Genomic DNA, 26,975 nt, shown 5'->3' on the forward strand with positions numbered 1-26,975 from the left:
CGGGCTGTGTGGCCGTGGTCTGGTGGATCTTGTTCCTAACGTTTTGCCTGCATCAGTGGCTGGCATCTTCAGAGGTGTATCACAGAGGGAAATCTGTTATACTGCGTAACAGACTTCCTGCTGTGATACACCTCTCAAGATGCCAGCCACAGATGCAGGCGAAACAAAGGGGATTGGTATCCACCAGACCACGGCCACACAGCCCGGAAAACCCACCACAAGCAGTTGAATCCGGCCATGAAAGCCTTCAAAAATACCCCAATTAATAGGTCCTGTGCGCCCATAGGTTGAGTGTTCGTCGTTGTAACACTCTGCATATTAGTGAATTACACAGGTAAAGATGTTCTTAATTTGTTAGCTACTTGGTTGGCCCTTATCAGGGCAGAAAGGCAGAGTATAATCTTTGTACAATAATCAAGCATTGCATGGAACAGCAGGAGGTATGTCTTTACTGTGGCGTAAGAGCTTCAAACTGTGGTGTAGCACCAATGGGGCTGGACGGGGCACAACGGGGGTGTAGCCGGGCATTCCGGGGGCGGGGCATTCCTGGGTGGGGCTGTGGCAAGGACGCAGTCGTTGCGCCGGTCCTTGGATGGGAAACGAATGCACACAGGCACAGGCTGCCACGCACGCCGGTGCACCTCCTGCTAGACTGCTTCAAGTTCTGACCGCTACTGCTGAGAGGAGGAGCGTAACTAAAGCAAAAATCGCATGGCAAAATCACCAATTAGTAACCCCCTCTTGGCACACACAAATAATTAGTAACCTACTCTTGGGAACCTGCTGGATCCCACCTCTGATTATGCCTGTATAGCATTCATTTTATTCAGAATTTGCAAGCCAGCTTTATACTCAGGAATAAAGCCAACCAGTTACTGTTATTGCCACAAGTATCAAGGTTAAGCTGGAAAGCAAAGCTGCGGATGGGTGGGGGGAAGGGAGGGTAAAATTGGCAAACTGTCCCCAGTCTTAGAATGATAGGTAGGAGACTGATAAATGTTATGGCTACAGCGGCCGATGGGGTGATCAGAATTGGTACTTCTAAACAGTGGTATAATTTAGTAACTTATATTATTTGTGTCAAAGCTTGCATCCATTGTAAGTATTCCAAAAACTAATAATTAATATTTTAAATTAAGATATTAAAATGTTAAAAGATGTACCAGCAGCAGCCTATGGTGCTTATATTGTTGAACTCTTCAGTCCAGACTGCCTTTAGCAGACAGATTTACAAATTGATGCTTAATCCTCAAGCAATGCATGATTTCCTTCCTCTTTTAAAACTAATGTTTAAAAGCAATTCAGAGAGAATATGATCACGCTCAACAACAGATGACTCAACTAGCACCTGAGAATTTTCTGTACTCCTATGCATGGGTTGCTGAACTTCCCGTTTCAAAAAAATACCAAACAAGTTGTGCTTCCTTTACAAATAAGCTCTTACATCAAGCCCGGTTCCTACAATTTCAGTTTTTGTCAGCATTCCAACATTTTCCTTGGCAAATGTAGAAACAGTCTAATTAAAGAGCACAGAAAAACAAGCATCATTCATCACAGACACAGCAAACATTTGAAAGTACACTGAGCTAGCTAATCCCTTCATTGGTTTTGAAGAGTCTGATAGGAATGATATTTGCCTTTTGTATGGTGAAAGAGGACAGAGATATTCCAAGTGTATAACAAAACCATTACATTTGATATTTATACAGTGCTCTCTGTGTGTGTTTATATGTAGAGAACTCTTCCATAAGGAGCTTGCAATTTACTCCAGAGCAGGGGTCTTCAAACTATGGCTCTCCAGATGTTCATGGACTACAATTCCCATCAGCCCCTGCCAGCATGGCCAAGTGGTAGGGCTCATGGGAATTGTAGTCTATGAACATCTGGAGGGCCATAGTTTGAAGACCCCTGCTCCAGAGGCTTGGGTAATAGCTGAGAGAAAGGGGGGGGATGGGTAATGAGAGAAGCTTACATTGAGACTCTTAAGCAAACTCCATTAATGTTAGTCAGCAAAATAAAACTGAACTGTTTGAATGGAATAAAATACCAATGATCTCTTTGTTTAGCCTCTCTTTCAAAGCTGCAGTTGGCTTAGATGCCATCCAGAATTTCTGAAGGCAAAATAGGGGCTGATTCTGCATGGGCCAAAAACAGCAGTGTGAAAATGGTGTAAAAGAGTTTAAAACGGTATAAAATGGTTTATACTGTTTTCACACCATTTTCACAGCGCTGTTTTTGGGCCACGCGGAATCAGCCAGGGGATGGGTGAGTAGGTGGTCCCTGAACAGCAAAAATCCAACCCTATTTGCTTTTATGGAAATTTAGGCAGTGTCCAAGCCTTTATTATTTAGGTTAACAGACAGGAAAACATCCATTTGTTGAAATTAATCAAGCCAAAGAGAATAGTAAGCATCACTGCTGTGTCATTTTCAGTTCCTTTGGCATTTTTTAGGGGTAACCAGTTAACTGCTTTAGGGGCAAGAAGCTTTTTGTAGCAGCTTTTTCACTCTTCTCGACATTAATACATTGCTTGGCTGGTTTGCTGCTATTGTCATGTAGCTTTTTAGACAAATACACCTGAAAACATAAAACTGGGAAGCATGTGCAAAATATCTGTGTTTTGAAATATACATGGGTGTAACTATCTAATGTCCTCTTCAGGAACAGTTCTGTTAGTTTAAACCTGTGATTTTTCTGCAGCTGAATGATAACACTGAAGGCAACAATCCCAAGTGATCATTATTTATGAAAACAACCGTCAGATTGTTTTCATTTGAATTAATGCTATTCTCAATAACTTTATTTCAGATGGTATGGTTATTTTTACCTGTTTCGGTCTAGCCTGTACATGGAACTTCTCTGCTCATAATGACTTACCCATTAATTTCAGTGGGGGGAACTGATCCATATCTTTGCACCTTGTGAAATTCAGAGGCAGAAGTATGCTTAGATTGCAGACAGGAAACTGAGCTAGCAAAGCACTGCCAGATGCAGAAATGACAGCCATGCTAATGAGTAAGCAGCACAGAAATGAGAGTATTGATAAAGATGGAAAGACACAAGAAAAGTCTCCAACAAGTGAAAGTGAGCAGCTGTTATTCCAAATCATGTATGTTCCGACTATTTTGCACTATGACCAAATGTCAAGGGGATGGTATAGTTACACAACAGATCCAATCACCCCAAAGGGAAACAAAAGGGAATGCTGTGGATGTAGCATACCTTGATTTGAATAAGGCCTTTAACAAGATTCCGTGTGATATTCTTGCAAGCAGGCGACTAAAATATGGGCTAGACAAGGCTACTGTTAGATGAATTTGTAATTTGGTTGACTGACCAAACCCAAAGGGTGCTCATCAGTGGCTCATCTTCATCCTGGAGAGAAGTGACTAGTATCTCAGGGTTCTGTTCTGGGCACAGTGATATTTGATATTTCTTTATAAATGACTTGGTTAATGGAGAGGATATGCTAATCAAATTAGCAGATGACACCAAATTTAGAGGGGGAGCTAATACTCCAGAGTACAGGGTCAAAATTCAAAATGACCTGGACAGATTAGAGAGCTGGGCCAAAATTAACAAAATGAATTTCAACTGGGATGAATGTAAGATGCACAGATATAGGATGAGTGACACCTGACTTGACAACAATACATGTGAAAGGGATCTGGTAGTCTTAGACCACAAGCTGAACATGAGTCAACAGTGCAATGTGGCAGCCAAGAAAGCCAATGCAATTCTGGGCTGAATCAATAGGAATATCTTGTCTAGATCGGGCTGAACAATCATGCAAATTCCGGGCTTGTAAAGATAACTAACTCATACAGAATAAGAACAAAGACAGTGCTCTGGTGCCCAGATCTGCATTTTTCTATTGTTCTTATCAAGTTACTATTAAATATTAAAAATACAGTTTGTTTGGATCTGGAGATAAATGAATTGTTCTTTAACTTGAAAATCAAGTGTGCAAAACTTAACTACAGGGGCATATCGACAGAAAATTGCGCCTAGGGCAAACAGTGAAATCCCCCCCCCCCACACATAATTGTGTCATCTCCTCTGCAGTTTGCAAAAGTGGATCAAGCCAAGAAAACCTGGAGTGGACCAGGATTTCCCACCCCACTCCGGCGGTCATGGTTTGGTGACCCCCCTCAAAATCCCTCTTTGGCTTACTTGCTAAGGGAGAGGAGCAAGTAGGTAAACCTCAGCCTGGGGCCCCGGCCCCTTTGTGACCCCCTAGACCTGTCCCTGCCTAACTATGTTTACCAACCCAGAGTAACCCGACACAAGGTTTTTCAGTCAGATTAGGATGGGCGGTGGGAGGATTTTTAACTTGCTGTTTTACTATTGTTTGTTATCCAATTATTTTAGTTAAATTGATTGCTGATTTTATTTATTTCCCGTCACTTTTTTTGCAAGCTGCTCTGTGTGCTTTGTAAGTCAAACAGCGTGATATAAATTTAGAACATGATTAAATAATAAAAAGAAACATTCTATGCAATGCACATTCAGTTTAATGCAAAAGAATGTTATGGTGATATCTTGAAAAATGGCAGTGTTGGCTGCTGAAATCATTATAAGGAGCAAGATATGGGAGTTCATTAAGGAAGCAAAATAAACAAAGAGTCCCTTTCCTTTCTTAACTAGCCTGCACACCCACTTTCTCTTGCAAATCATTTATAGGTTCCTACTTGTAATACATCTAATTATATTGCTTTTATTAGGCAACTCAATTGCTGAAAATGGAAATTGTATACAAATGACACCTTACCAGATTATCTTATATCTAATTCTAAATTTGGCCATAAAGTGTGGATTAGTAGATCCACAAAATGGAGCTAGGGACAGACAGGGCAGATTTCTTTACAAACCAGAAGGAAGTCCCATGTGTTAAAAAAAAAATCTGAAATTTAAAACTAAAATATATTGGGGTGTGCATGTTAAAAAAAGAATAAAAATAACAATTTCAGCCTAAAGAAAAACATGCTCACTGAGAGCTCAGTAACCATTTTGGAGATTGTTAAGCAACCACAACCATCTTGCTGAGCCTTCTATACCTTGATTCCTATAAAGAAAAGCCTTGGGTAGAATCCTTCAGAGGCCAAAACAGCTCTGGAAAGGGTCCCATCCACCTTTCTGTCATGTCCTCTGGTGGAGGATTTGTCAGGGTCAAGCCCAGTAGCAACTGTGAAAGATTTTTCCCTTTCCTTACTGCTGTCTTTGCCTGAGAGGTGAGAGGGAATCTATGTACATGAGAGAGGGCTTTGGCTTTTCCTCAGCCTTCTTTTCTTATTCAGTAACCACCATCATTCAAGCTCTGCCCTTTCCTTTATTATCCATAGCTTGAAACTTTGGCTGATTCCGCAGGGACCAAAAACAGCAGCGTGAAAACGGTGTAAAAGGGTTTAAAACGGTGTAAAAGGATTTATACTGTTTTCACACCGTTTTCACACCGCTGTTTTTGGCTACTGATACAGGTTAGGCATGTTTGTGTGAACTGCTTAGCCTTTTCCTTCACACAGTTAACTGTCTGCAATCCAATCAGGAATTTCTAGTGGATGAGGAGCCAGGTACACTGGATGAGATCTGTGGCAATAGTCTCAGGTTTTTAAAAGGAAAAGATGTTTCAGTTCACTGGATTACAACAGCACTGGAAAATACTACATCAAAACACTTCAGGGTGTTACAGAACCAAGGCTAATTAAGTTGTACAGTCACTGGTGTTACCTTGGCTTGTGTGAAATGGCTGCAAGCCCACTAGAAATATGAAAATATAGACTGGGCCAAATAGACTTCACTTTTCTTCGATTCTTGGCTTGTGCACTCTTACACTTTTCAGCCCGTTGAACTCGTCTGGTTCCAGCTAAGAGCGTTTAACTTTGACCTATCATGAAGTTGTGTTTTAGCCTCTATATGTATTCGTTCACACCTTTTCTCCAATCAAATCAAGGCACACATCTCAAATCCTTTATGGTCTAACTCAGGATATCGAAATAACTATCTTCCTTTTTGGCAGATGGGCAAAGAGTCATCTAGATTCTGCTTATTTGTCTCCATAAAGAAAAACTCATCTCCCAGACTGAAATCAGAGGAACTTATTTATTCACTCCCAGGCAATAATGTCTTTTTTGAGATCAGACCCTCCTTTTTCAAGGCATCCTGCATTCCCCTTTCATAAGGATGGTCTTGGAGACTCACTACCCATGCAACTGGGCTCAGTGTGGTGATAGAAGCCACTGTGACCTGGAAGTGGTGCAGTAACGGCAGCCATCATGCTGCAGGGTACAGTCCAGTGGTGGCCACCATGCAGCTGGGCCTGGCTGGGTAGAGTGTACAACTCAGATTTTCCCAGGGACAATCTGCAAGGTGGAGGGATGCAGGGAAAGTTGAACATATATGGCAGATAAGCACAGGTTGGCTGGCTGTTGGGAAGTTTCTGGCATGCTTGTAATATAGAAAGACATGCATCTACCAGGAATAACTCTAGAACTCCCACACCTACTCCTCGAAGATTATTCAGGTATGCAAATACAAGTGATGCAATCCCACCTAGAGAACTTACTTTTTGCTTGCCAAATTCATCTTTTGCTGTTTAATATAAAGATGACTATTTCTCTTAAGTCTCTGCCCAAACTCTGTCCTTCCAAGACTTGTAGATACATATAGTCAGTGGATCTGTAAGCGCTAATCATGTTTCCTGCACCGTTCCAAAGTAAATATGACTCATAAAAGTTTTAAACACAAAGCAGAATCCCCTTAACAATCCAATTAATTTGCATGACATACAAAGCAGATTTATGATTTTTTTTTATTGCTTTGATACAGTGTACTAAATGAATGATAAGCTAAAGCCAGTAAAGATTCATAAACAGCTGCAGTGCTGGTAAGCTGTGATTTTTTTTCTTTTCTAAGATTTAAGACAGCTACAAATAGTCAGCTCTGAAGATATGTTTCTCCAGCTGTTCTATCTAAAGCTGCAGTAAATTGCAGAACATGAGTTGAAGATGCCAACACAATACAGCGTTAAGCCTGAAATGTCACACATTCTGTACTCCAATGTTACAAGAAGTTTTCTCACATACTTTTATTGGAACCCACAAACCATAAATAGAAGGGTGCTTGAGGAGAAGCATTTTTTCCCCATTTTCTCCTCCTCTTGAAGCCCCGTACAATCATGAAAAGCCAATACTGGTGGTTGGAGAAATCTCGTAGATAAGATTTCACAAAACACGGGGAGAAGGGAAGGGAGGGAAATTGGGCAAAATTGCTCCTTTCTCTTGTGCACACAGAAATGCTGCTATAATGAGATTTTTCTGCTGGCGAAAGAAGGATGTAGAAGCAGTTTTGTCCCATTTCCCCTCATAACTGCTGCTTCTGGGTCTATGTGACATTTTACTCAAATGGCTTCCTCAAGCCCCAGCTTTTCAGGACTCATAAGGCTGCCGGGATGAGGGGAAGGTGGGGAAAGACCACCACATGCGCACTCAACCCAGTGATGCTTTACAGCAATGTTTGTATAAGTCCACACAAATATGGAATCACTATTGAAACAATCCAATGCTATATCAAATGCAGGTACAATTTGCCATGAATTCTATAGCGTCAGGATGTCCAGGGAACTGTTAAAACATCCATAGGTTTCTACACTTGCACTGATTTTACTTCTTTTGGACTTTTAATCTGAAATATATCCCTTCATCCGTTCTAGAAGCAGTTTTAAAAAACTCTTCATGCAATATATTGTGAATGGGCAGTTGGGCTGGGGAAGTCAGAAAAATGTACATATGCAGATCTAACCACAGGGATCTCAGTGAAATAGGTCTCACTTCCAAATGAACAGCCTCTGAGAAAGGATGCTCCACACCATTTTAACCTCATAACAATAATTCTGCCATTATCACTGATGTACTGAACTTTGTCAGAAATTAATGTCTTACAAAAATGAAAAGCAAGGGATATGAATGAGCATCATTATAAAACAAAGAATGTATCTGTATTCACCGAAAGCAGTATTTTATTGACTGACAGATGTTCTAACGTTATGGCTAGGATGGATTTGGTCAAGCATGTCTGTTCATTAATCAAATACATCATCAGATAATAATTTTCAGTTCAAACATTGCAGACACAGCTTTTATACAATGGGTCATAATAGCAAAAAAAACCCCATGCATGAAAAGGAAATAGTTGCAGAGATTTATTTTCATTTATAGTCTCCCTTTCTCAGTGGGACTCAAGGTGGGTTACAAGTACAATAGCAATTTTCAGTCAATAAGTCAATTATATAATATGATGTGTCAGAAACTGTACAGCATCACTAGGTGATCTGGCTATGGATACAAAATGTTCAAGAAGAAGCATCTTTCCAGCAATGAGAGTTTTCACGGACCAAAAGTATTACATTTACAACCTGCCAAAATTTGAGGGAGAACTGGTACAATATGTTTTACAGATGTTATGTAACCTCCGAAAGGTATCACGAAGGTAAATAAAACCATGATATTTGATGCCAAGGAGAAGTTGGATCACTTTAGCATATGTGGTGCACTTGTAAAAAAGTTGAAAAGTACTGGATAGATGAACGAAGCAAAATGCAAAAAATACTGAAGATCAATTTCCCAATCAATGCAAACATAATGTTACTAAGTATACTGCTGGAGAATTTATCAAAGAAACTTAAAGAATTGTGTTTGTCCTGTGTGGTTTCTGGGCTGTATGGCCGTGTTCTAGCAGCATTCTCTCCTGACGTTTCGCCTGCATCTGTGGCTGGCATCTTCAGAGGACACAGCACCCCAGTGATTCCGGCTGTGAAAACATTCAACAATAAATTGTGTTTGTATTTGCTATTGGAAGCTAGAGTAACATTAGCATTCCGTTGGAAAGCTGAAATATGCCCAAATACAGAAACCTGGCAGGAAAAATAAGAGAGCGTGCCACAATGGCTAAATTAATAAATCTTGCAAATAGTCAAAACATGTGTTTGATCAGAAGAGGGAGCTGTGCTTTTTGTATGTTGCTGAGTCTATCTAAAATATAATATTGGGGATCAAAAATAGAATCAGAGAAGTTGACTGAGGATGTTTCTAGTTATGCTATAAGTTATTACGTATTTAATACATACAATTTGGTGTTATCCGTATAGAAAAATTTAGCTTTGTTACATATGCTGCCGCTTTATTGACTTATTTTAATGTTGAATGTTTTCGAGCAGATTTAGATATATGTTTTCTCTCGAATGGCAACAGGCAACAGATGCAGTTTAAAATGCAAATGGCTCTCCAAAGCAGGTATTTGAAGCTGAGGCTTCCTCCACACAGAGGAGGCAGACCGATGACTGGGGTTGTGCTGCTTCAAAGGCCTGACTGTACTCTCTCAAATTTACATCATGTTTATATTTTATTGCAAATTAAGATCCATTATATTTGCTATATATTTATAAAATTAATGTGTTATTTTTTTAAAATGGCTTAATTTTCTTTTTTATTATCTTTTTCTGTGTGTGTTTAAATATTGGTACAAAATAGGTGATTTGGATAAAGAAATGTAAAGTTGGGTATCATTAGCATATTGATGTTATTCCAAAACCACCAATAGTTTCTCTTAAGGGCTTCACACAGAAACTGAATAGCCTGGGGCAGAGGCGAAGCTCCAATGGGGCAAGAGAGTGTGCGCGACTCACCAGGCGCGTGCCCCTGTGGGGGCATGGTGGGGGTGTTCCAGGGCGGGATGGTGGGCAGAGGACGCACCAGTGCATGGGGCACTTTCCCCCCTTGCTACGCCTCTGGCCTGGGTACTTTGGGTACAACATGGTACATTGGGGGATTCCCCAGACAGGTCCCACACTAGAGAAAACTTATCCTCTACAGCAACCTTCTTAGTTTTGCCTGTAAGGAACAATTAAAACCAATCCAAAAGTACATGCCTGAATCCTACATCTATTTCCAGAGGCTTCTGATAAGGCTAATAAAAGCAGAAGTGTAACTCTGTCTACATTTAGATGGAGGTCATCTACTAGGTTTACTAGTGCTGTTTCCAGACTGCAAGAAGTCTAGAGCAGATGATTTAACCAGGAAGGTCTGGAGTTGCTCTGCAGCCACTTTTTCTATCATTTCGCCCAGGAAGAGCAAATTGGAGACCAGATGATAGTTGGCTACATCATTTTCTCTAGTAATGTTTTTAAAATAATGGATGGATGACCACCTGTTTTAAGGCAACTTGTTAATCCTTACTCAAGTTGCAGTCTCTTGTAAACCCTAAAAAGCTACTCCAGAAGACTGAGGGACTCTTTGGAATGGCATGTGTAGTGACACATAGAGCTACATCCTGGTCTAAAAACAGTGACCACCTACATGTCTATAGAAGTTCTTTCACTTCATCAGAAAACCTAAGAACATAAACCACAATTTTTTAGTGGAGGCTGCTTATACATTTAGGACAAAACCATTAACTGATTTCACAAGTATTATGTATGAATATGTTGAGTCCAATCTAGCTATGCCATATATAAACAATAGGAAATTTATCAGTCCACAGGTGAGTAGTCAACATTAATCAAAATCAATCCAATGTGTAGCACAGATGAAAACTGATGATTTTTTTGATAAACTGGATTAAAGTAAATGATGGTATACATAAAGTGAATGGTTTATTTATGTTTCAACAAGAATGAAATAAATTTAAAAACACAGTTGTCACTGATCAATAAGGTATTTGTCCCACAATATTTGTACATTTTAACAATTTATGTTTTAACATTTTACCATCTAAATGAATTGTGTGTTTAAGTGCCATCAAGTTGCTTCCAACTTAGAAATTCAGAAATCAACTTCTCTACATGTTTTCAGCTGTGAACATTTTAAGAGAATCTCTACTGTCAAATTCTAAGTAAAAAGGGTGGGGGGAAAGTACTTTTAAAAATTGAATCAAACTAAATATAACGATTTGTTTAAGTATCTCCATCAGTGGCTATCATTCCAGCTTAGAAGGATAGGAAGCAACTTTGTCTCAAAGAATACCAAGATTCTAGACAATTAGTACTTGACTTCCTTGGTTAACTAACTTTCCTGGGAATTGTTGCCTTGTATTCATTAGGTTTTATGGCCTTGTATTGCATTATATATCATTAGTTTTATGCTGTAAGGAACAAAGAGTATTTTATGTTCCCCAAAAAACCTTTATTAGGAAACTTTACTTGAAAACTAACATTAAAAGGCAGTTAGTAAATCCGTAGTGCTTCTTGTTTCCTCAGTCTTAGATCATCACCAACTATGTGGAATCTGGGAGAACCATTTTAATGAATTGAGCTCATGTTCTCACATCGTAACTGGACATAAAGCATACCAGTTCTCAGAATTCAATGGAAACAGTACTAATTAATATTTATATTTCTCCTATGAATCACACAGAGGATGACTTTCCTAAGACAAATACACATATGAGCTGGAATGAAGAAGAGAAAATCAACATATCATTTGGACTCTTTGGGAAAGTTTTTGTAGCTTTCTTTTCCAACGCATAAAAGAACTCATGCCAATGTCTCATTGCCCTTTCCATCAGTCATAGCATTAAACATTATTTCAAACAGACAAAAAAAAAATAGAAAGAGCACAAAAACTTTGCCAGGAATTATACACCCATCTCAAAAACGGCTGCATTTCCACTGGGTCAAATACCATGACATTTCCTGCTGGGACCTCTTTGGTACATTCCAGCAACCCTGTGGTGTTAACCCAAACTGTCTTTGCTAAATATATCCTATATTGTTGCCATATTGCATTTCAAACAGAACTGTACACAGACAATAAGCTTAATAGGTTCGACTCTTCTCTCACACGCATAAATACGGCCTCCTGCCCTGCGAGTATGATGTCCCAAATTTTTAGATCTCATAAAAATGAACGCATGAAATATAACCCACTGAAAAGTTATGTGCATTATTTTGCATATAATGTCTGAAATGTGAACCTGCCTGCTAGGGCAGTTTCTTCCACCAAGATACTCCTGCAATTATTTGGGGTGACATAAGAAGAGGGCTGTCCCCCAAGTTCCCTATACCATCAGCTCTTATTTGTCATCTTTTGAATGAGAGCCAGAGTGTTGAATCTCCATCCTTCTTTGCCCAGTACCCATCCTTGTTTCAGTATGGGGCAGAAAGCCATATGTGCACAGTAGACCTCTCCAAACTCTCAAGAGATGCCCCCATTCCACAAGAGATCAGATTACCATTTGGGTTACCTTAGCAATCTTATTGGACACCAAGGCCCCTTCCGCACACGCAAAATAATGCGTTTTCAAACCACTTTCACAACTGTTTGCAAGTGGATTTTGCCATTCCGCACAGCTTCAAAGAGCACTGAAAGCAGTTTGAAAGTGCATTATTCTGCACGTGCGGAATGAGCCTGAGGCAAATACCCTGTTGCTGTGAGCCATGGAAAGATCAGTTCCCTTGGAATACAGAGCTTACAATGTGATTTCATATCACTTCAAAGATAATGGCTTGAATAAAAAACCTGGATAAGCAGGTCAGCACAAGAATGAGAGGAGAGTTGCTTTACATTTAAAAAATACAGGAAGAAGAAAGGCCAAACATTTTCATGCCTATCAGAGCTAGCATGGTGGTTAAAAGCGGAGCACTATAATCTGGAGAACCCAATGCCTCCACACGAAGCCTGCTGGGTGACCTTGGCCAGTCACGCTTCTCTCAGAACTCTCTCAGCCCACGTGGAGGAAGACAGTGGCAAACCACCTCTGAATGTCTCTTCCCTTAAAAGTCCTACAGGTTTCTAATAAATCAGCTGTGATTTGATGGCACTTTCTCTCTCTCTTTATGGAATTTTGGAAGCAGCACCTAAAGGTCACCACTGAGGTAAAATTTTCCCAGAACTCTCTTAGCAAATGAGTTTAAATAATTCAAATCAGAATTATTTCAAAAAGCAAAGAGCATTTGTACACCATATCTGCAATTCAAAAGAAGAAATAAGTACATCATTACATTCTAAAACTGTTCTGGTGCAGGTAACAAGAAAAGCGAATAAAGGGAAACATACTACATTTTTTTATTTTAAGAGTTGTATTAACATCCACTTTTTTTTTAAAAAACTGTGTAGGAAGGCAGAAGGTTAGGATTCCTCAGAATACGTTATGTAACAGAGGTAATGCAACAAAAAATGTTTGTAAGCCACTGGGCAGGTTTACATTGAGGAAATGTACATCTATACCACAAGATTTTTAAAAAAATCTTGAATATAAAATTTCAAATCTTGAGAATGATCCAGGCAGCATTGGGCAATTTGAACTTTGCCACTAAAATTAGGGCAAATTTGCGCGAATTCTGGACTGCTGAGATATAGCATTGTGATAATGTTCCTTGGTCCTCACAAACCCTCAATTTTCCTCCATTTTTTCCTTGTATTCCAGTTTCCTCCTACCCTTTAACTACTTTTGATATCAGAGCATTTTTATGCTTCTGTATTTCTGTGTTTAGCACTATTGATTTTTTTCCATGTAAAAATACTTACGGTAACCATAAAAACGAAAGAATTATATTTTCTAACTTTCTCTCCAATATGAAATTGAACGATTAGGTTTAATCCAAACTTTGTATCTGAAAGGGCTTCTCATGAACTATTATAAGGAAAATGCTGTGCACATACAGGGTTTCCATTACACATGGCACTCATTCCATTGCTCCTATGGGCTCCTACAAAAAGCAAATACTGCTGTTGAATAAGCTTCATTATTTGATGCATGTCTTTGGGCCATTTTTGCTTGAAGTTAGTATGGGAAGAACTACATTGCATGAAACTTTGTCCTTTTGTATAATATCTCCGGAGTTGAGATTCTGGACAGAAATTCTGTGCTGCTTTAAAGAGGTCTCTTTTAACAAAGTATTTAAAAACAGCTGGAGCATTTTTCAGCAAGTGAGCCTTTCAAATACTCTTCTTCTTCAGCTTCAGAGCTCTTCTGCTTAAATCTGGTATTTGTGAGGCAATGGGTATAAATACATACGTTACCTCAACTTTCAAGTCACACGGCTCATTAAAAATTGATGTCAGAGAAAATGAAAAGGAAGTAAGAAATTGTGTAAGAGGAACAAACAATGATTTTAGATGCTTATGGCAACAGTAAGGTAATTAGTTCCTGACATCTGTTTCCCTTGCATAAGGCAAATGTTAACCCCTTTTTAAACACAAGCCGGAACATTCATAGAAAAATGTGTTATGGATTCTGATCCACCCTGGTGATTCATTGATAGTGAATAAAATTTATTATAGAGTAGATTTGCCCTCCCAGACTAACTTTTGCTTCCTGAAAAATTATCAGCTAAAATTAAGGCTCTGTGTTCAAGGCTCTGTGAAAAAGATAGAAAGTTTATTTATTTGTATATATTTTTATCCACCCTATACCTGAAGGTCTGATACAGATGAAGTAAACAAATAGATGAAACCCCTCTAATAAAACAGGTGTGCCCAAGCAATATAGGTACACCCTATAAGACACTGAACGTTAACATCTGATGACATTAAATTAATATTCCCCCTCCCTCTGTTGCCTTATCTTCTGTATGTGCCATTACTGTAGGATGTAAAAGTGTTAAGGGCAGTGATTAGTATTTTTGTCTGCTATTCTGTAAAGTGCAATGCACTAGGGAGAAATCCTGGTGGGCTGCTGCCATAACCCCTGCCTGCCCTCACAGTGGGGTTAATGAAGAAGAATACAGGTGGAATAGGGTGAAGCTGGGAGCCTATACAGTGCCCGCACAGAGGAATAATGGTGCTTGACTTTATCTTATGCAAACAGCACCTGTACTCCTTCTTGCCAACATGGTGCAAAGCTACTGTGCCCATGCTTTTTTTCTTGTCCTACCCAGGCACAGCGGAATATCAGGAAAGAATACAGTTGCCTCTGGCATAAAGAAAACCTGGGCACCACTGTGCTGTGCCAGCAAACACAAGCATGGGAACAGTACCACATTCCTTTGCCCTATGCCAGTGGCTCTCCATTCCTCTTTGCTGGCTCTATTGTATCCAGACCTGCAATGTGGAACACAGAAACAGTGGTGGCACTGTGAAGTGTGTGAAGAGAAGCAGTGCCTTGCTTTGTTCTGCCAGCATGGCATAAGCTGTAGTCTTCTTTGCTGACCTCACCATGCCCAGGCTTATGAAGAACAACACAGGTCCAGCAGCACCTGGTTCATCTTGCATTGGCTGAGATGTAGTGTGTCTGAAGAGAAGCATGGTAGTGTCTACCTTAGTGATGTTCTGGCTTGGGCAGGGTCATGCCTCCTTTCTGTCTAGCTGCCTCTTTGGCCTTTCATGAGATGAGGAACCCATGCCAAGAGGAAGGATTGTGGCTGTTCCTACAACTGTTTTTGCCTTCCTGTCCACTCATAACATGCACATTGATGGTCCTACTGCCTACCTGAAGAACTGATTCTCCCAATATAGAGCTCACAGTTTCCTCCTCTATCAGACCTCTATCAGAACTATTTTTCTGGCCAACACTCCAGCTTGTGCCTGTACAATAGTCATTTTTATTTGGAATGGTTTTGCAGAAGAGACCAGAAGATATTTTGGGTGACATCTATAAACAGTGAAGACCATCTTCCTCAGGCAGGCCTAGGATGGACATTGGGTGGTGGATTAAATTCTAAATTTCAATGCATTTTTGTTTGCAATGTCTTGTCACTGACATTGGCTAGCATTGCAAGTCATCTTGAGTAGCTGTATACAGCAAGAGAGGCGGGATGAATATGCTTTAAGACATATATAATGAATCACAGTAATAGCTCTGCAAACTAGACTGTTCCTTGCACATTCTCTGAACAAAATGGTCATGCACATTCACCAAAGCATCTCCAGCTAAGAGTTCAGGATACAAATGATTAAAATCAATACATAAACTTCCTACTAGCAATGACTGTAAAGAAATAACTGCAGTGTGAAGAGCCCGCCATTCTCACCACAGACCTCATCCTACCTTTTTAACTGGTGTGAAGCCTGATTTATTTTGGCAACTGATCAAGACTCCCTTCTCTTCCTGTTCCATTCCTGACCATTGACCATTGCTCTACCTTTCTCTTTGTGTTGTTCATTTATTGCTTTTTTAAATGCTAAAAACATTTCTATTGCATACATTTCTACCTTTTAATGAAAAATCAGATGCTGACTTTGACTGGTTTAATTATTCTTTTAATGCCATGTGGTTTTACTAGCTGGTGCTGTGTGAAATTTAATGTAATTTTTATTTAGAGTTTGTAGTACAAAAAATTATTAAGTAGTCGTCACTCCTCCCAAAGTGCTTTTTCCTGAAGATTGTAAGAACATACAGTGCTCAATGCAGCACAGGGCCTGCAGCTACTGGAGAAATGGGCAACTTGTACATGGAGATCTTGAGATCCTGGCAAAAAGCATCAGTGAATACATGCTAAAAGGATGTTGGAATGTATGTCTATTTTGGGGCCACATATGGTGATGGTATGGAAAATTTTTATCTGTTGCTCATATCTTGTGATTCTTACTCTGTTTTTTCACACAGGTCATTCTGATATTGGGGTGTTGTGGATTTTCAGGGCTGTATGGCCATGTTCCAGTAGCATTTTCTCCTGACGTTTTGCCTGCATTTGTGGCTGGAATCTTTGAGGATCCTCTGAAGATGCCAGCCACAGATGCAGGCAAAACGTCAGGAGCTTTTGGAGCATGGTCATACAGCCCGGAAAATCCACAACGCCCCAGTGATTCCGGCCATGAAAGCCTTCAACAATACATTCTGATATTGTTTGCAGTCTTCCAACTTGTGGAAATTTATACATCACTTATACATCAACTTTTTTTTGCAGTGGTGACTAAAACTGATCTGATTAAAATTAAGCAGTGGGCAGCACAAGCCAGGCTGGGGGAATGTGCGGCTGCTGAATATGGTGATGCCACCTCTAAAGGGGTTTCGGGCAGCACTGAAAAGGTAAAAATGAAGGGAAAGAGAATTACCATATGCTTTTTTGTGTCATAATTCTGCTGCTGACGTGGGGGGCATTCCTGGGCTGAAAACCTTTTGGAAGCTAACTACAGTAGGTTCCACCTTGGGGAGTGCCCCTGGAACACCTCCCCCCACACTGGTATGAGATTTTGCGCCTGATGCAGTTGCAACTCGAACTTCTGGGTTCAGGGGCTGCAAAGCCACATGGCATTCCACTGCCCATGTATTCACCCACCCTGCTAGTATATTTACCCTTTACAACGTGGGCACTGATGTCGGCACGACTCTGTGCCAATTCCGCAATGGATTCACGCTCTACCCCCAAATTGGACTCATAGTGTGTTACAGCTCTCTTTCTGATTCAGATCAGATTTCTTTTTCCATTTGAAATCTCCTACATAAACTCTATCTTAAGCTTGGATCTGCCTGGGCACAAAGAGTCTATTCCTTGGTAAGCTCCATAAGCCTGGTCTTCCTCCGACCTCCTACTTGTGCCTTGACTCTAGACTGCCTTGACCATGCCTTTGCTTGCCACCTGCCCTGATTCCAGACTGTCTTGACTGTGTCTTGCTTGCTGCCTGCCTGGATTCTTGTCTGTCTGGCCATGCCTTAGCTAGCACTTGTGACAGCACAGGTTGCTTGTGCCAAGCACAAGTGGCCCTGAACTGTCCCTGCCTCATCTCCTGCCATTTGGATAACACTGACTTCTCCCTTTACTTTCTTTTGCTCTGGACCCTACCGAATGTGGTCAGTATGAGGCTCCTTTATATGGAGTCTGATCATTGGTCTATCATAGTCAGTAGTGTCTACTCTGACTGGAAACAACTCTGCAACGTCTCAGGTACAGAACAGGCTTTTGCAGAGAGTCTGCTGCTGTGCAACAGAAATATACCAGGGCATTTCTGCACATTCCGATGATTTTCTGGCATTCTCATTTGTTGCAAGGCCAATGTGCTATTTCAGAAACAGTCTCCCCTCTCCATCCCCCTTTCTTTGTTTTTTTCTCATTAGTCTTTCTTTCCTTTTCATATATTTTCCCTTTTTAATCTTTTTTTGTTTTTTTTAAATAACGAGAGAGACAGGAAGAGTGCCCGAGAGAGGGTCTGGGAAGGATGCCATCCAAGAGCAGTGCTATGTATCAGAAAGAACTAAGTGTCCAAAATTTAACAGTATTTTATTAATATGTAAATATTTTCTGGACAAAAAGGCAGTACAGAAAAGTCAAACAAGCAAATCACCACAATCGACAACAATCCTATTGGAATGACCATCAGGGAAAATTAGTGGAATTATTTTGCAAGGAAGTATGTTGGGATCTGCATCCAAAATCCTCCTCATTGTTTTATATGAGCCCTTCGGGGATAGGGCGGGATATAAATTCAATAAAATAAATATTGCTTACCAGATATGTATGCTTTCTCCCCTTCCCCTCACATTTTGGCTGAAGAGATCTCACAAGTGCCTTCCTATCTGCCCATCAAACAGAAGCTATGCAGCTGGAAGAAAGAAGATAATGCCAGTGGGATCCAGGCATCCTTTTAAAAGCATCTAAGTAATATAATGAGTGAAATTCTTCTTTCACTGCTCAAGTGAGGAGGGGAAATTGTTTCCCAAGAAAGGAAATTGCCTGAAGCATATCTGGCAGAAAAGTTTTCTTTATTTAGTTTTGATGCACTTTATCTTTCACCCCTTTTTATAAGGTGAGTTATGTTGAGTGAATACTTAAAAAATGGGAAAGACCTAATTTTATTTTAAATACACCAAGTTGGTATTTGCTATTTTATGTCAAAGAATGTATAATCAATCAAAAAAGCAGGAAATCACAATATAGAAACAACTTCCATTTGAAGCATATGTGGAACATTAAGATGAAGAGACTGTTAGAATGAAATACTTTAATTCCTATCTTCTTTAAAGTACCAAAGCATGATAAATGAATCATTTTGTTGACTTTAATGTATCAGATAATCTCATGATTACTAACAAAATTTCAGTAACTACATGCTCTGAAAAAATTGTCCTTTGGCAGTGTGTTTAAGCTTCACAATTTCAACATAGTTTTTAAAAGGCTGCTTCTTTTGAATCTCAAGGTCCAACCCACAGACCCCCCCCCCTCATATTAAAAAGCCCCTCTGCTGGAAGTCTACAGTCTTTGAAGGAGCCCTGTGCTTATGGAGTAACTGGTGGTATAGTGGCAGGGATGTAAAGGGAGTATGGACCAACTCAGGCTAGTCCAGGGGTAGGGAACCTGCGGCTTGAGAGCCGCATGCGGCTCTTCTGCCCTTGCACTGTGGCTCCACGAGCCGAGCCGCCGGCCCCATCCTTGCCCACCCTGCAGGCAGCAGGGCGGACGCACCAACTGCCCACGGTCGGCTGGGCTGCGCCATGGGCTTCCACTCTCGCCCACCCCGTTGGAGCGGGGCGGGCGCTTTTCCGGCGGCTGGCGAGGCCAAGCCGCCGGCTTCATCCGTGCCCTGCAGGCAGCAGGGCGGGCGCATCCATGTGCTTCTCAGAATGAGTGGAGTAAAAGGTAAAAAAACCCCCTATATATATAGTGTTATCTTTATTTTAAATGTCAATAATTATTTGCGGCTCCAAGTGTTTTCTTTTCCCGTGGAAAACGGGTCCAAATGGCTCTTTGAGTGTTAAAGGTTCCCTACCCCTGGGCTAGTCTAACCTATTTGGCTATATTTGGGTGATTCATCTGAATTTCTTGCAAAAGCTGATCTTGGTATACATAGGTAACAAAGAATGTGAGCTTGCCCAACCTTTTGTTAAGCAAAGAGTCTGCTCTCACAAATTCCCTACTCTAAAAGGGAGAGACTCCCACCATTTTGGGTAATATCCCCACCCTTATACAATTCACCTGCGGAATTTAATAAAATTCTAATGTTCTATCATTGAACTTTGAAAAGCCTCTACATGATAATCTCTGAGTTTAAACACAGGGGAGAAAAAGGAAGGATCACCTCAGTTCCTTAAGATAGTTCTATTATACATTTTCTTTAGTGAAATATGAGGTGGGAAAATCGAATCCTCCAAGGTTATATATATTTTGGTCAGTAAAGCTGTCCAAAAAGAAGATCAGAAGTGAATTTCAGACGAATTAGGGGACATTTCTGCCAATTGGTATAGGAGAGGTGGGAGATACCCCAGCATGACACCCCTTTGCCTTATTTCAGGCACATCAAAGTTCCCACTGATAGAAAACACTGCCATCAGAAAATCTGACAGTATCTCCTGCAAATTTGCGTTTCTGGCAGTCTGTATCTGAAACTGATGTTTAGAGGCTCCACCTGGCTGCTGCATCTCCCCCTTTGCTTATTCTAGCTAGAACAGGGACAATACATTGGATTAATATGCAGTTCTCTCACTCTGCACTTTGTACTTATCCATTATATTAATTCTTATCCAGGATATTAATTCTTGAAGCTGCATTGCTTGAAAGTCCATCATTGACTTGTTTCTCAAAACTGGAACTCTCCATTGTTTCTGACCACACTGACAAGAGGGAATCCTTAGGTAAAGACTCAGTCCTTCGTGTTTGTGCCCATCCAAAGAGAAAAGATGGAACAGATCCTCTTCCTCTTGCCCTATAAATTTATAACTTTCTTCTTAAATTCACGCTTCTCTGTGGTCATTCTCAACCTTCCTGATCAAGTGGGTGGGAACTATCTAGCTATTTGGATTTCACAGTTTTTGTCTCCACGGGTGAGATTTTATTTTTTATTCTTTCTTTGCCAAAAGCATTTGCATTTGTAATTGCTGAAGTACTGGGAGCTCATGAGGAAAAAAGAATAATTCCCCATATCTTTCCTCTTTGTATGTTCTAAGAGCAATGAGACAGGCCATTGGCAACTTAAGATATGGAGCCAAGGGGGAGGGGAAGTGAGAGGAAGAATGACAGACAGCTGCGCCAGGGCTCAGTGGGCAAGTTGGAGGGGGATAGGATCCTCTCCCCAAATCTCACAGGGTCACACTTATCATAATGCTCAAGTCTCAACATGTACAATTTAAAATCCTTTTATATAAAAAAAACTGAATAGGCTTGCTTCAACTTGTAAACTTTAGTTATTTTGAAAAGTGCGTGCACATAAAGGCCCCCCCCCCCCCCCCAGTACATACTTAATGACATTCACAATACAATTTGTGCACGGATGCTACCTGGGGTTACAGTGAGGTGGGGGATAAGGTGAAAGTACCTTCCTGTTTGTCAGAGAGGCTTCCAGTAATATAAACCAGTGGTTTCCTAGGGTTGTTTTCTTCAGACACTTCTTTCAAAATCTGTTGAAATTTTTATTCAGCTTCTTCAAGATATTTATAATTTCACAACTTGCTTCTATGACACACGCCATATCTTATCATCGTATAACATGCACTGCAGTTCTTTCCTTGGGGTGAGCATTTGCTCTCATGCAGTTTCTATAAATATAGTGCATGGTGTAGTAATCACACTTGCACGTGGAAATATGGAGATTAACAGCCTGGTCTTGCAAAAAAAAAATTATGTTGACTGTGCTTTAAGAGTAGGATCAGTCATGAAATATCTGGTAGATGGTTGAGGGGGTAGAAGAAATGACTGCAACTCCCCCCTATTCAATCTGTTTCAATCCCTGACCTCAACACCATTCTCACCTTCCCAAACAGGCTCCTGGAAAGAGATGGGAAGCACACTGACTTTTTTAAACCTCATGTATATACAGGGGCGAATCTGGGCAAACTGGAGCCCGGGGACAAAATCTGAGTTTGGTGCCCCCCCACCCCCACCCCAGGTATGGACGACCACCCTCCCCCACAATGACCAAACAATGATTTTTTGCACCAGCTCACAAAACACCTCCCACCACCAGCAAAGCATACATGGCTTTCTCCCCACCAACTCTCTTTCCTAATTGTGTCCTCACACCAACCCTATGAGGTAGGTTGTTACCCTGAGAAACAGCTCCAAGCCAGTGCAAGTGGGAATTAACTTTTAAGCATGTAAATCTCACCAGAAGTCACCCCCCCATCTGAAGGTTTACCAATCAAACATCAGCACCACCTCCCACAAATCACCTCCTACCCCCAACAAAACAGGCCTTGGCTCTCTCCCTGCCACTTTTCCTAATTGTGTCCTCCACACCAACCCTGTGGTGGAGGCTGCTAGCCTGAGAAACAGCTCCAAGCCAGTGCAAGGGGAATTAGCTTTTAAGCATGTAAATCTCTCTGAGTCACCCCCCCATCTGAGAGAAGGTTTACCAAGCCAAGCGTCAGCATCATCTCTCACAAATCACCTCCTACCCCCAGCAAAACAGGCATGGCTCTCTCCCCACCACTTTCCTAATTGTGTCCTCACACCAACCCTGTGAGGTAGGCTGCTAGCCTGAGAAACAGCTCCAAAGCAGTGCAAGGGGAATTAACTTTTAAGCATGTAAATCTCTCACAAGTCACCCCCCCCCCCCGCCATCTGAAGGTTTACCAAGCAAACGTCAGCATCATCTTCAGTTCTGCTGCTGCTTCTGGGCTCCCTGCTCAGCTTGCCTTTTCCTGTGCCTGCCCATGCTGGGTTAGAGGGAGGGGAGGCGGAGCTCCCCAGTCCTGCTCCTGGGAGCCCAGTGGGACTTCTCCCCCGCCCCCTGGACACTCCAGGCCACCGTACAGAGTGGGCGGGGCTACGACAGGCACTGGGAGCAGTCGGCTGCTTCAGTGCCTGCTTTCTAGGGCTTGCTCAATCCCTTGCTCTGTAGGAGGATGTTTTGGCGCCCCCCACGTGACCTCAATCGATGCGCCCGGGGACAAGGGGTACCCCATGTCCCTAGGCAGGAACGCCAGTGTGTGTGTGTGTGTGTGTGTGTGTGTGTGTGTGTGTGTGTGTGTGTGTGTGTGTGTGTGTGTGTGTGTGTGTGTGTGTGTGTATATATATGATTGTAAACAGAAAGTGTATATGTATTAGAATATGTATTAAAATGAATTTGAAGCAAAGGTGTAGCAAGGAGGAAAAGCGCCCAGTGCACTGGTGCGTGCTCCGCCCCATCCCAACCCAGAACACGATGCCATGCCATGCCCTCACCACACACCCCACAGGGGTGCATGCCTCCCGCTCCCTTGGAGCTACTCCTCTGATTTGAAGTCTTCATGAACAAAGCTGAAAAACTGTGAATTCAGGGTTTGTAAAGCTAACCAGTTAGAGAAGGAGGGAACATAGAGCTATTGTTTTGGTCCCTTAGCCAGGTAAGAGAAGAATTAATCAGTGAGAATGGGGAATTTAGCAATCTTATCGGACCCTTTAGCAACCGTTGATAGCAGCCAATCAAAAGTCAGATTTCAATCCCTTAATCCTATAAACAGAACTAGTGTAGTTAGAAGACACAGAGGAAGTAGTCTGATAGAGGTGAAGTCCAGAAACCTACGGAAGAGAATTCCCTCAGAAGGTGGGAGGACGCTGAGAGCTAATTAAGCTGTAGACCCGGAAGGGGTGGATAGCTGTGGAGAGAGGTAGGTCCCAGCAGCCTGACTACAGCCAGTACTAAGGCAAAGTCCACGAAGGCAGTTGCTACATTAAAGTCCAGGGAAGAGAAGATTCCCCTCCCCCACCCCATGAGAATGCTGGCAGAAAAGGCCCCAGAAGATTCTAAGTTGGAATTAATATAGAGCAAGAACAAGACACTTCTCCTGTATCCAATTCTGCATTTTCCTACTGTCATCAAGTTATTGTTTAACATTGACGAATACAGTTGTTTGGATCTGAATAGAAACAAGTTGTTCTTTTACTTGGGAGACAAGCACCTATGTTAACCAACCACAGGTATCCTGACATAGCCCTCCAAAATTACTGCATCTCTATAAATCAGTTCTCATCATTCAATATCTTGGTTATGCTCATCGTTGCAAGAATAAAATGTTAAAAACTGGTTATTGCATATTTTCTCCTGAAAGACCATCAGGGCTTTACTTTGTACTATTTGAATATTCACATGGTTTGTTCGACAGGATTCATAGTCAAGATACAAATGTATGTGTGAAGAACATACTTCTTTTTCTGATGGGAAACAGAACTTGATTTGCACAAAATACTGAATAAATCACACATGGTTGGCTTAAAATAAAGCTGAAGGAGGAAGGAAGGAAGGAATGTGACTATACTTTTAAAACTATTAAAAATAACAACCAAAAACCCAGTTAAAAATAAAAAAAAGTTTTAAAAACAAATTTTCAAGGACTGATTATTGAACTGTCTTGGAGATCCTTAACTGGGGAGGTTCATAGGAAATTCACGGGAGTGCTGTAACTGATCCATTTTTCCCAGAGGTTTCCTGAATGAACAGCACGCTCTGATTTCTGTGCCTCCTTGAATGGACCCCCCTCTAGAGGAAGATAACGGATAAGCTAGGAGGGAGGAGTATTTAGCTACACATGCTTAACTGTTCTTATCAACACATCTGAAGCATGGTGATTAATTCAGATAGCAAAGCATTACGCCGTTCTCTTTAACAAAGCATGAAAACTGGATATGGAACGCAGCTCTCTCAGCAGCTGAGACAGATCGGCATGTGACAGCTTGCTGTACAGCTGAACAGGAGATAACCACGTTAGAAACTTCAGGAACCGGGACTCTTTTGCCTGACCTACACATCACAAAGGGGCACAAACTGCCACACGAGACTATTTAGATAATTTGCTGATTCAAGGGCTGACTGCTGCTGATTTGCAAGGGACAAAATGTGGCTACCGATTTACTATATTCTGAGCTGCAATCTTGTTCTAGCTTCAGGATACAACTCCTTTCAGAAAAGCATAGAAGCTCTAGGCAAGAAGCAATACCAAGTCCAGCATGGATCGTGTAGCTATACTTTTCTTCTGCCTGAGATGGATAATTGCCGGTCTTCTTCTGCTACCTACGTTCCTAATGGGGTGCAGCGGGATGCACCCCTAGATTATGATGATTCTACACAAAAGCTGCAGCTGCTGGAAAATATCCTGGAAAATAACACACAGTGGCTGATGAAGGTAAAAAATGATATGATTTCTACTCTAAACATATGCTTATGTTTTATAATATGTTCTACTGATAGTGCTTTTTCTTTAACACTTTCCTGAATTAAATCTTTCCAAACAAGTTTGTTGATAATGGCAAGTTGTTTACAGCCATGTGGAAAATGCAGTGTGCAGATCTTCCTGAACCAGAAATATTAATTCTCTGAAGTTTTGTTTACCCCCACCCCATTTCCTCCAAAAGGTCTTCAAGTGGCTTTTACAGACAACAGCTGATACTTAATTTTTACCTGTTATTACACTTTCAGAATGCTGCATGGATGCATTCATACATACATATTCTTAAGTTGCACAGGGTTTCATATATGATACTAGGCTCCTAGACACAGAGAATTTAGTTGCAGCTAAGTTTGTTCAAAGTTGCAGGCTACAGTTTGGAAAAATTATTCTGCAGAATTAGCAAGAAATGTAAAGAGTGCATAATGCCCTCTTCCTTTTAAAGGGAGACATGAGAATATATAGGTTATGCAGCATGTACATGGGGTTAAAAATAATGTCTTTCTCACAGGCTACTCTATAAATACACATGTGAAAAAAAGACACTTTAGGGATAGAATTCTGGAATAAGAAGTTTTCTGGACTGCAAACTTTACTGTAAACAACATTTAAATTACTTTCTGACCAATTTCTGACCAATGAATATTCTTCTGTGTGAGAGACAGAATTATATGGGTTAAAAAATCAATACAAAGGTTTTTTTCCAAGCTCTTTATGCAGTTTATGTAAAATAATCCACAGCAAAACAAGTTTGAGAACAAGTAGCTTTCACAGAAAATCTTAAAAGTAGGCCATTTCCTGCAGTACTGAACAGTATAATTATACAAAGTTAATGAACACCACCAGAAAAATCTGAAGAGAAATTGCCTGGTAATCTTGCAGTCTGTCAGGTCACACACTATCTGTGTTCTAAGCCAGTAAAATGAGCTTGAGGAATTCTCAGCATGTTTATTCAGAAGTTTAGTTCCATGAGACTTCCAAATAAGTGTGCTTATGATTGGTGTTTTAAGTTGGAATCTTACAAACACTTTCTCAGGAGTAAACCCCATTGAATTAAATAGGAATTACTTTGGAGTATACCTGTTTAGGATTGAGCTCTCACAAGCTCCCATTTAGCATTCAGAATATTTTTTCTCAGAGGCTGAAAATCCTATAACAGCTTCACAGAAAAGGTGGATTTTAAATTGATAACTCATTGAACATTTGTGCAATGACAGCAGGCTGCTGTTTTTTCATTGGAACTTGATTCTCTCAGCAGGTATGCAGGAATATATCTTTACATATCCTGTTAAAGTAGCTAATCATATGCATGTGTAAAAGTGTCTGGAAAACTATGATGATATATAAAACTATAGTTAATGAAAAAGAAGCCTTCCTTGTGATATTAACCAGTTTTTTTCCTTACACTGAAACACTATTTTTATATCAGAAAAAAGTGTTTTACATCCTAGGCTTATATTCATTATTTTGATATTACACTGTTCCATATCAGTGGTGTTCTGCAAATGAAAAATACATAAAATTGTGCTAATAAAGCAATTGTTGAGTTGTTTCCTAAAATATCTAGTTAAAAGATATGAGGCTTTTGGAGCATCTGCTAGATTAATTAATTTCCTAGTTAATAATGGACAAATTTCATTAATAAATTTCCTAGTTAAGTGATAATTAGACTAAAATCATTTGTAAATTGGTTCCATTCTCCTTTCCTTTTGTCCACAGAAGTCTGGGGGAAAAACTGCAAATTTAGCACATTAATTTAGAATCAGGTATATATTTTGGGAAGGACACTTTTTCATTTGTGAACACTCACTGCATTTCACCCACTAATCTTTCTGTGGAATTACATAGTTTAGGAAATAATTTCTTTAACATCTGGCCTTGATGCTATCTCAGCCTGTTTCTGTTCAAAACTGTTTTTCTAATGACAACTGGTAAATCAAAACAACACTGAAAAAGAAAATCTAAACCATGAA

The 26,975-nt window shown here is 40.6% G+C and overlaps 2 protein-coding genes across 9 annotated transcripts in view; one reads left to right on the forward strand and one right to left on the reverse strand.

The window, feature by feature from the left end:
- The window catches only part of MCPH1 (microcephalin 1), a 109,275-nt gene that overhangs the window by 16,645 nt on the left and 65,655 nt on the right, over window positions 1–26,975 (reverse strand). The window contains exons 13-14 of one of the 8 annotated variants that reach the window (XR_007244601.1): window positions 18,377–18,470; window positions 7,995–8,805 (exon numbers count right to left, since the gene is read on the reverse strand). The exons of 6 other annotated variants lie outside the window; for them this stretch is intronic. The gene's annotated coding sequence lies outside the window, so the exon portion shown is untranslated. Of the gene's footprint in view, window positions 1–7,994; window positions 8,806–18,376; window positions 18,471–26,975 lie in introns of those variants that run through there. One more of the 8 variants, XR_007244600.1, reaches the window with a different exon arrangement.
- The window catches only part of ANGPT2 (angiopoietin 2), a 34,380-nt gene continuing 31,672 nt past the window's right edge, over window positions 24,268–26,975 (forward strand). The window contains exon 1 of the mRNA XM_048497554.1: window positions 24,268–24,960. Within this exon, the coding sequence (XP_048353511.1) occupies window positions 24,673–24,960 (288 nt within the window). The 5' untranslated portion in view covers window positions 24,268–24,672. The remainder of the gene's footprint in view (window positions 24,961–26,975) is intronic.

Source organism: Sphaerodactylus townsendi, linkage group LG01, assembly GCF_021028975.2.
Source record: "Sphaerodactylus townsendi isolate TG3544 linkage group LG01, MPM_Stown_v2.3, whole genome shotgun sequence".
Lineage (NCBI taxonomy): Eukaryota > Metazoa > Chordata > Lepidosauria > Squamata > Sphaerodactylidae > Sphaerodactylus > Sphaerodactylus townsendi.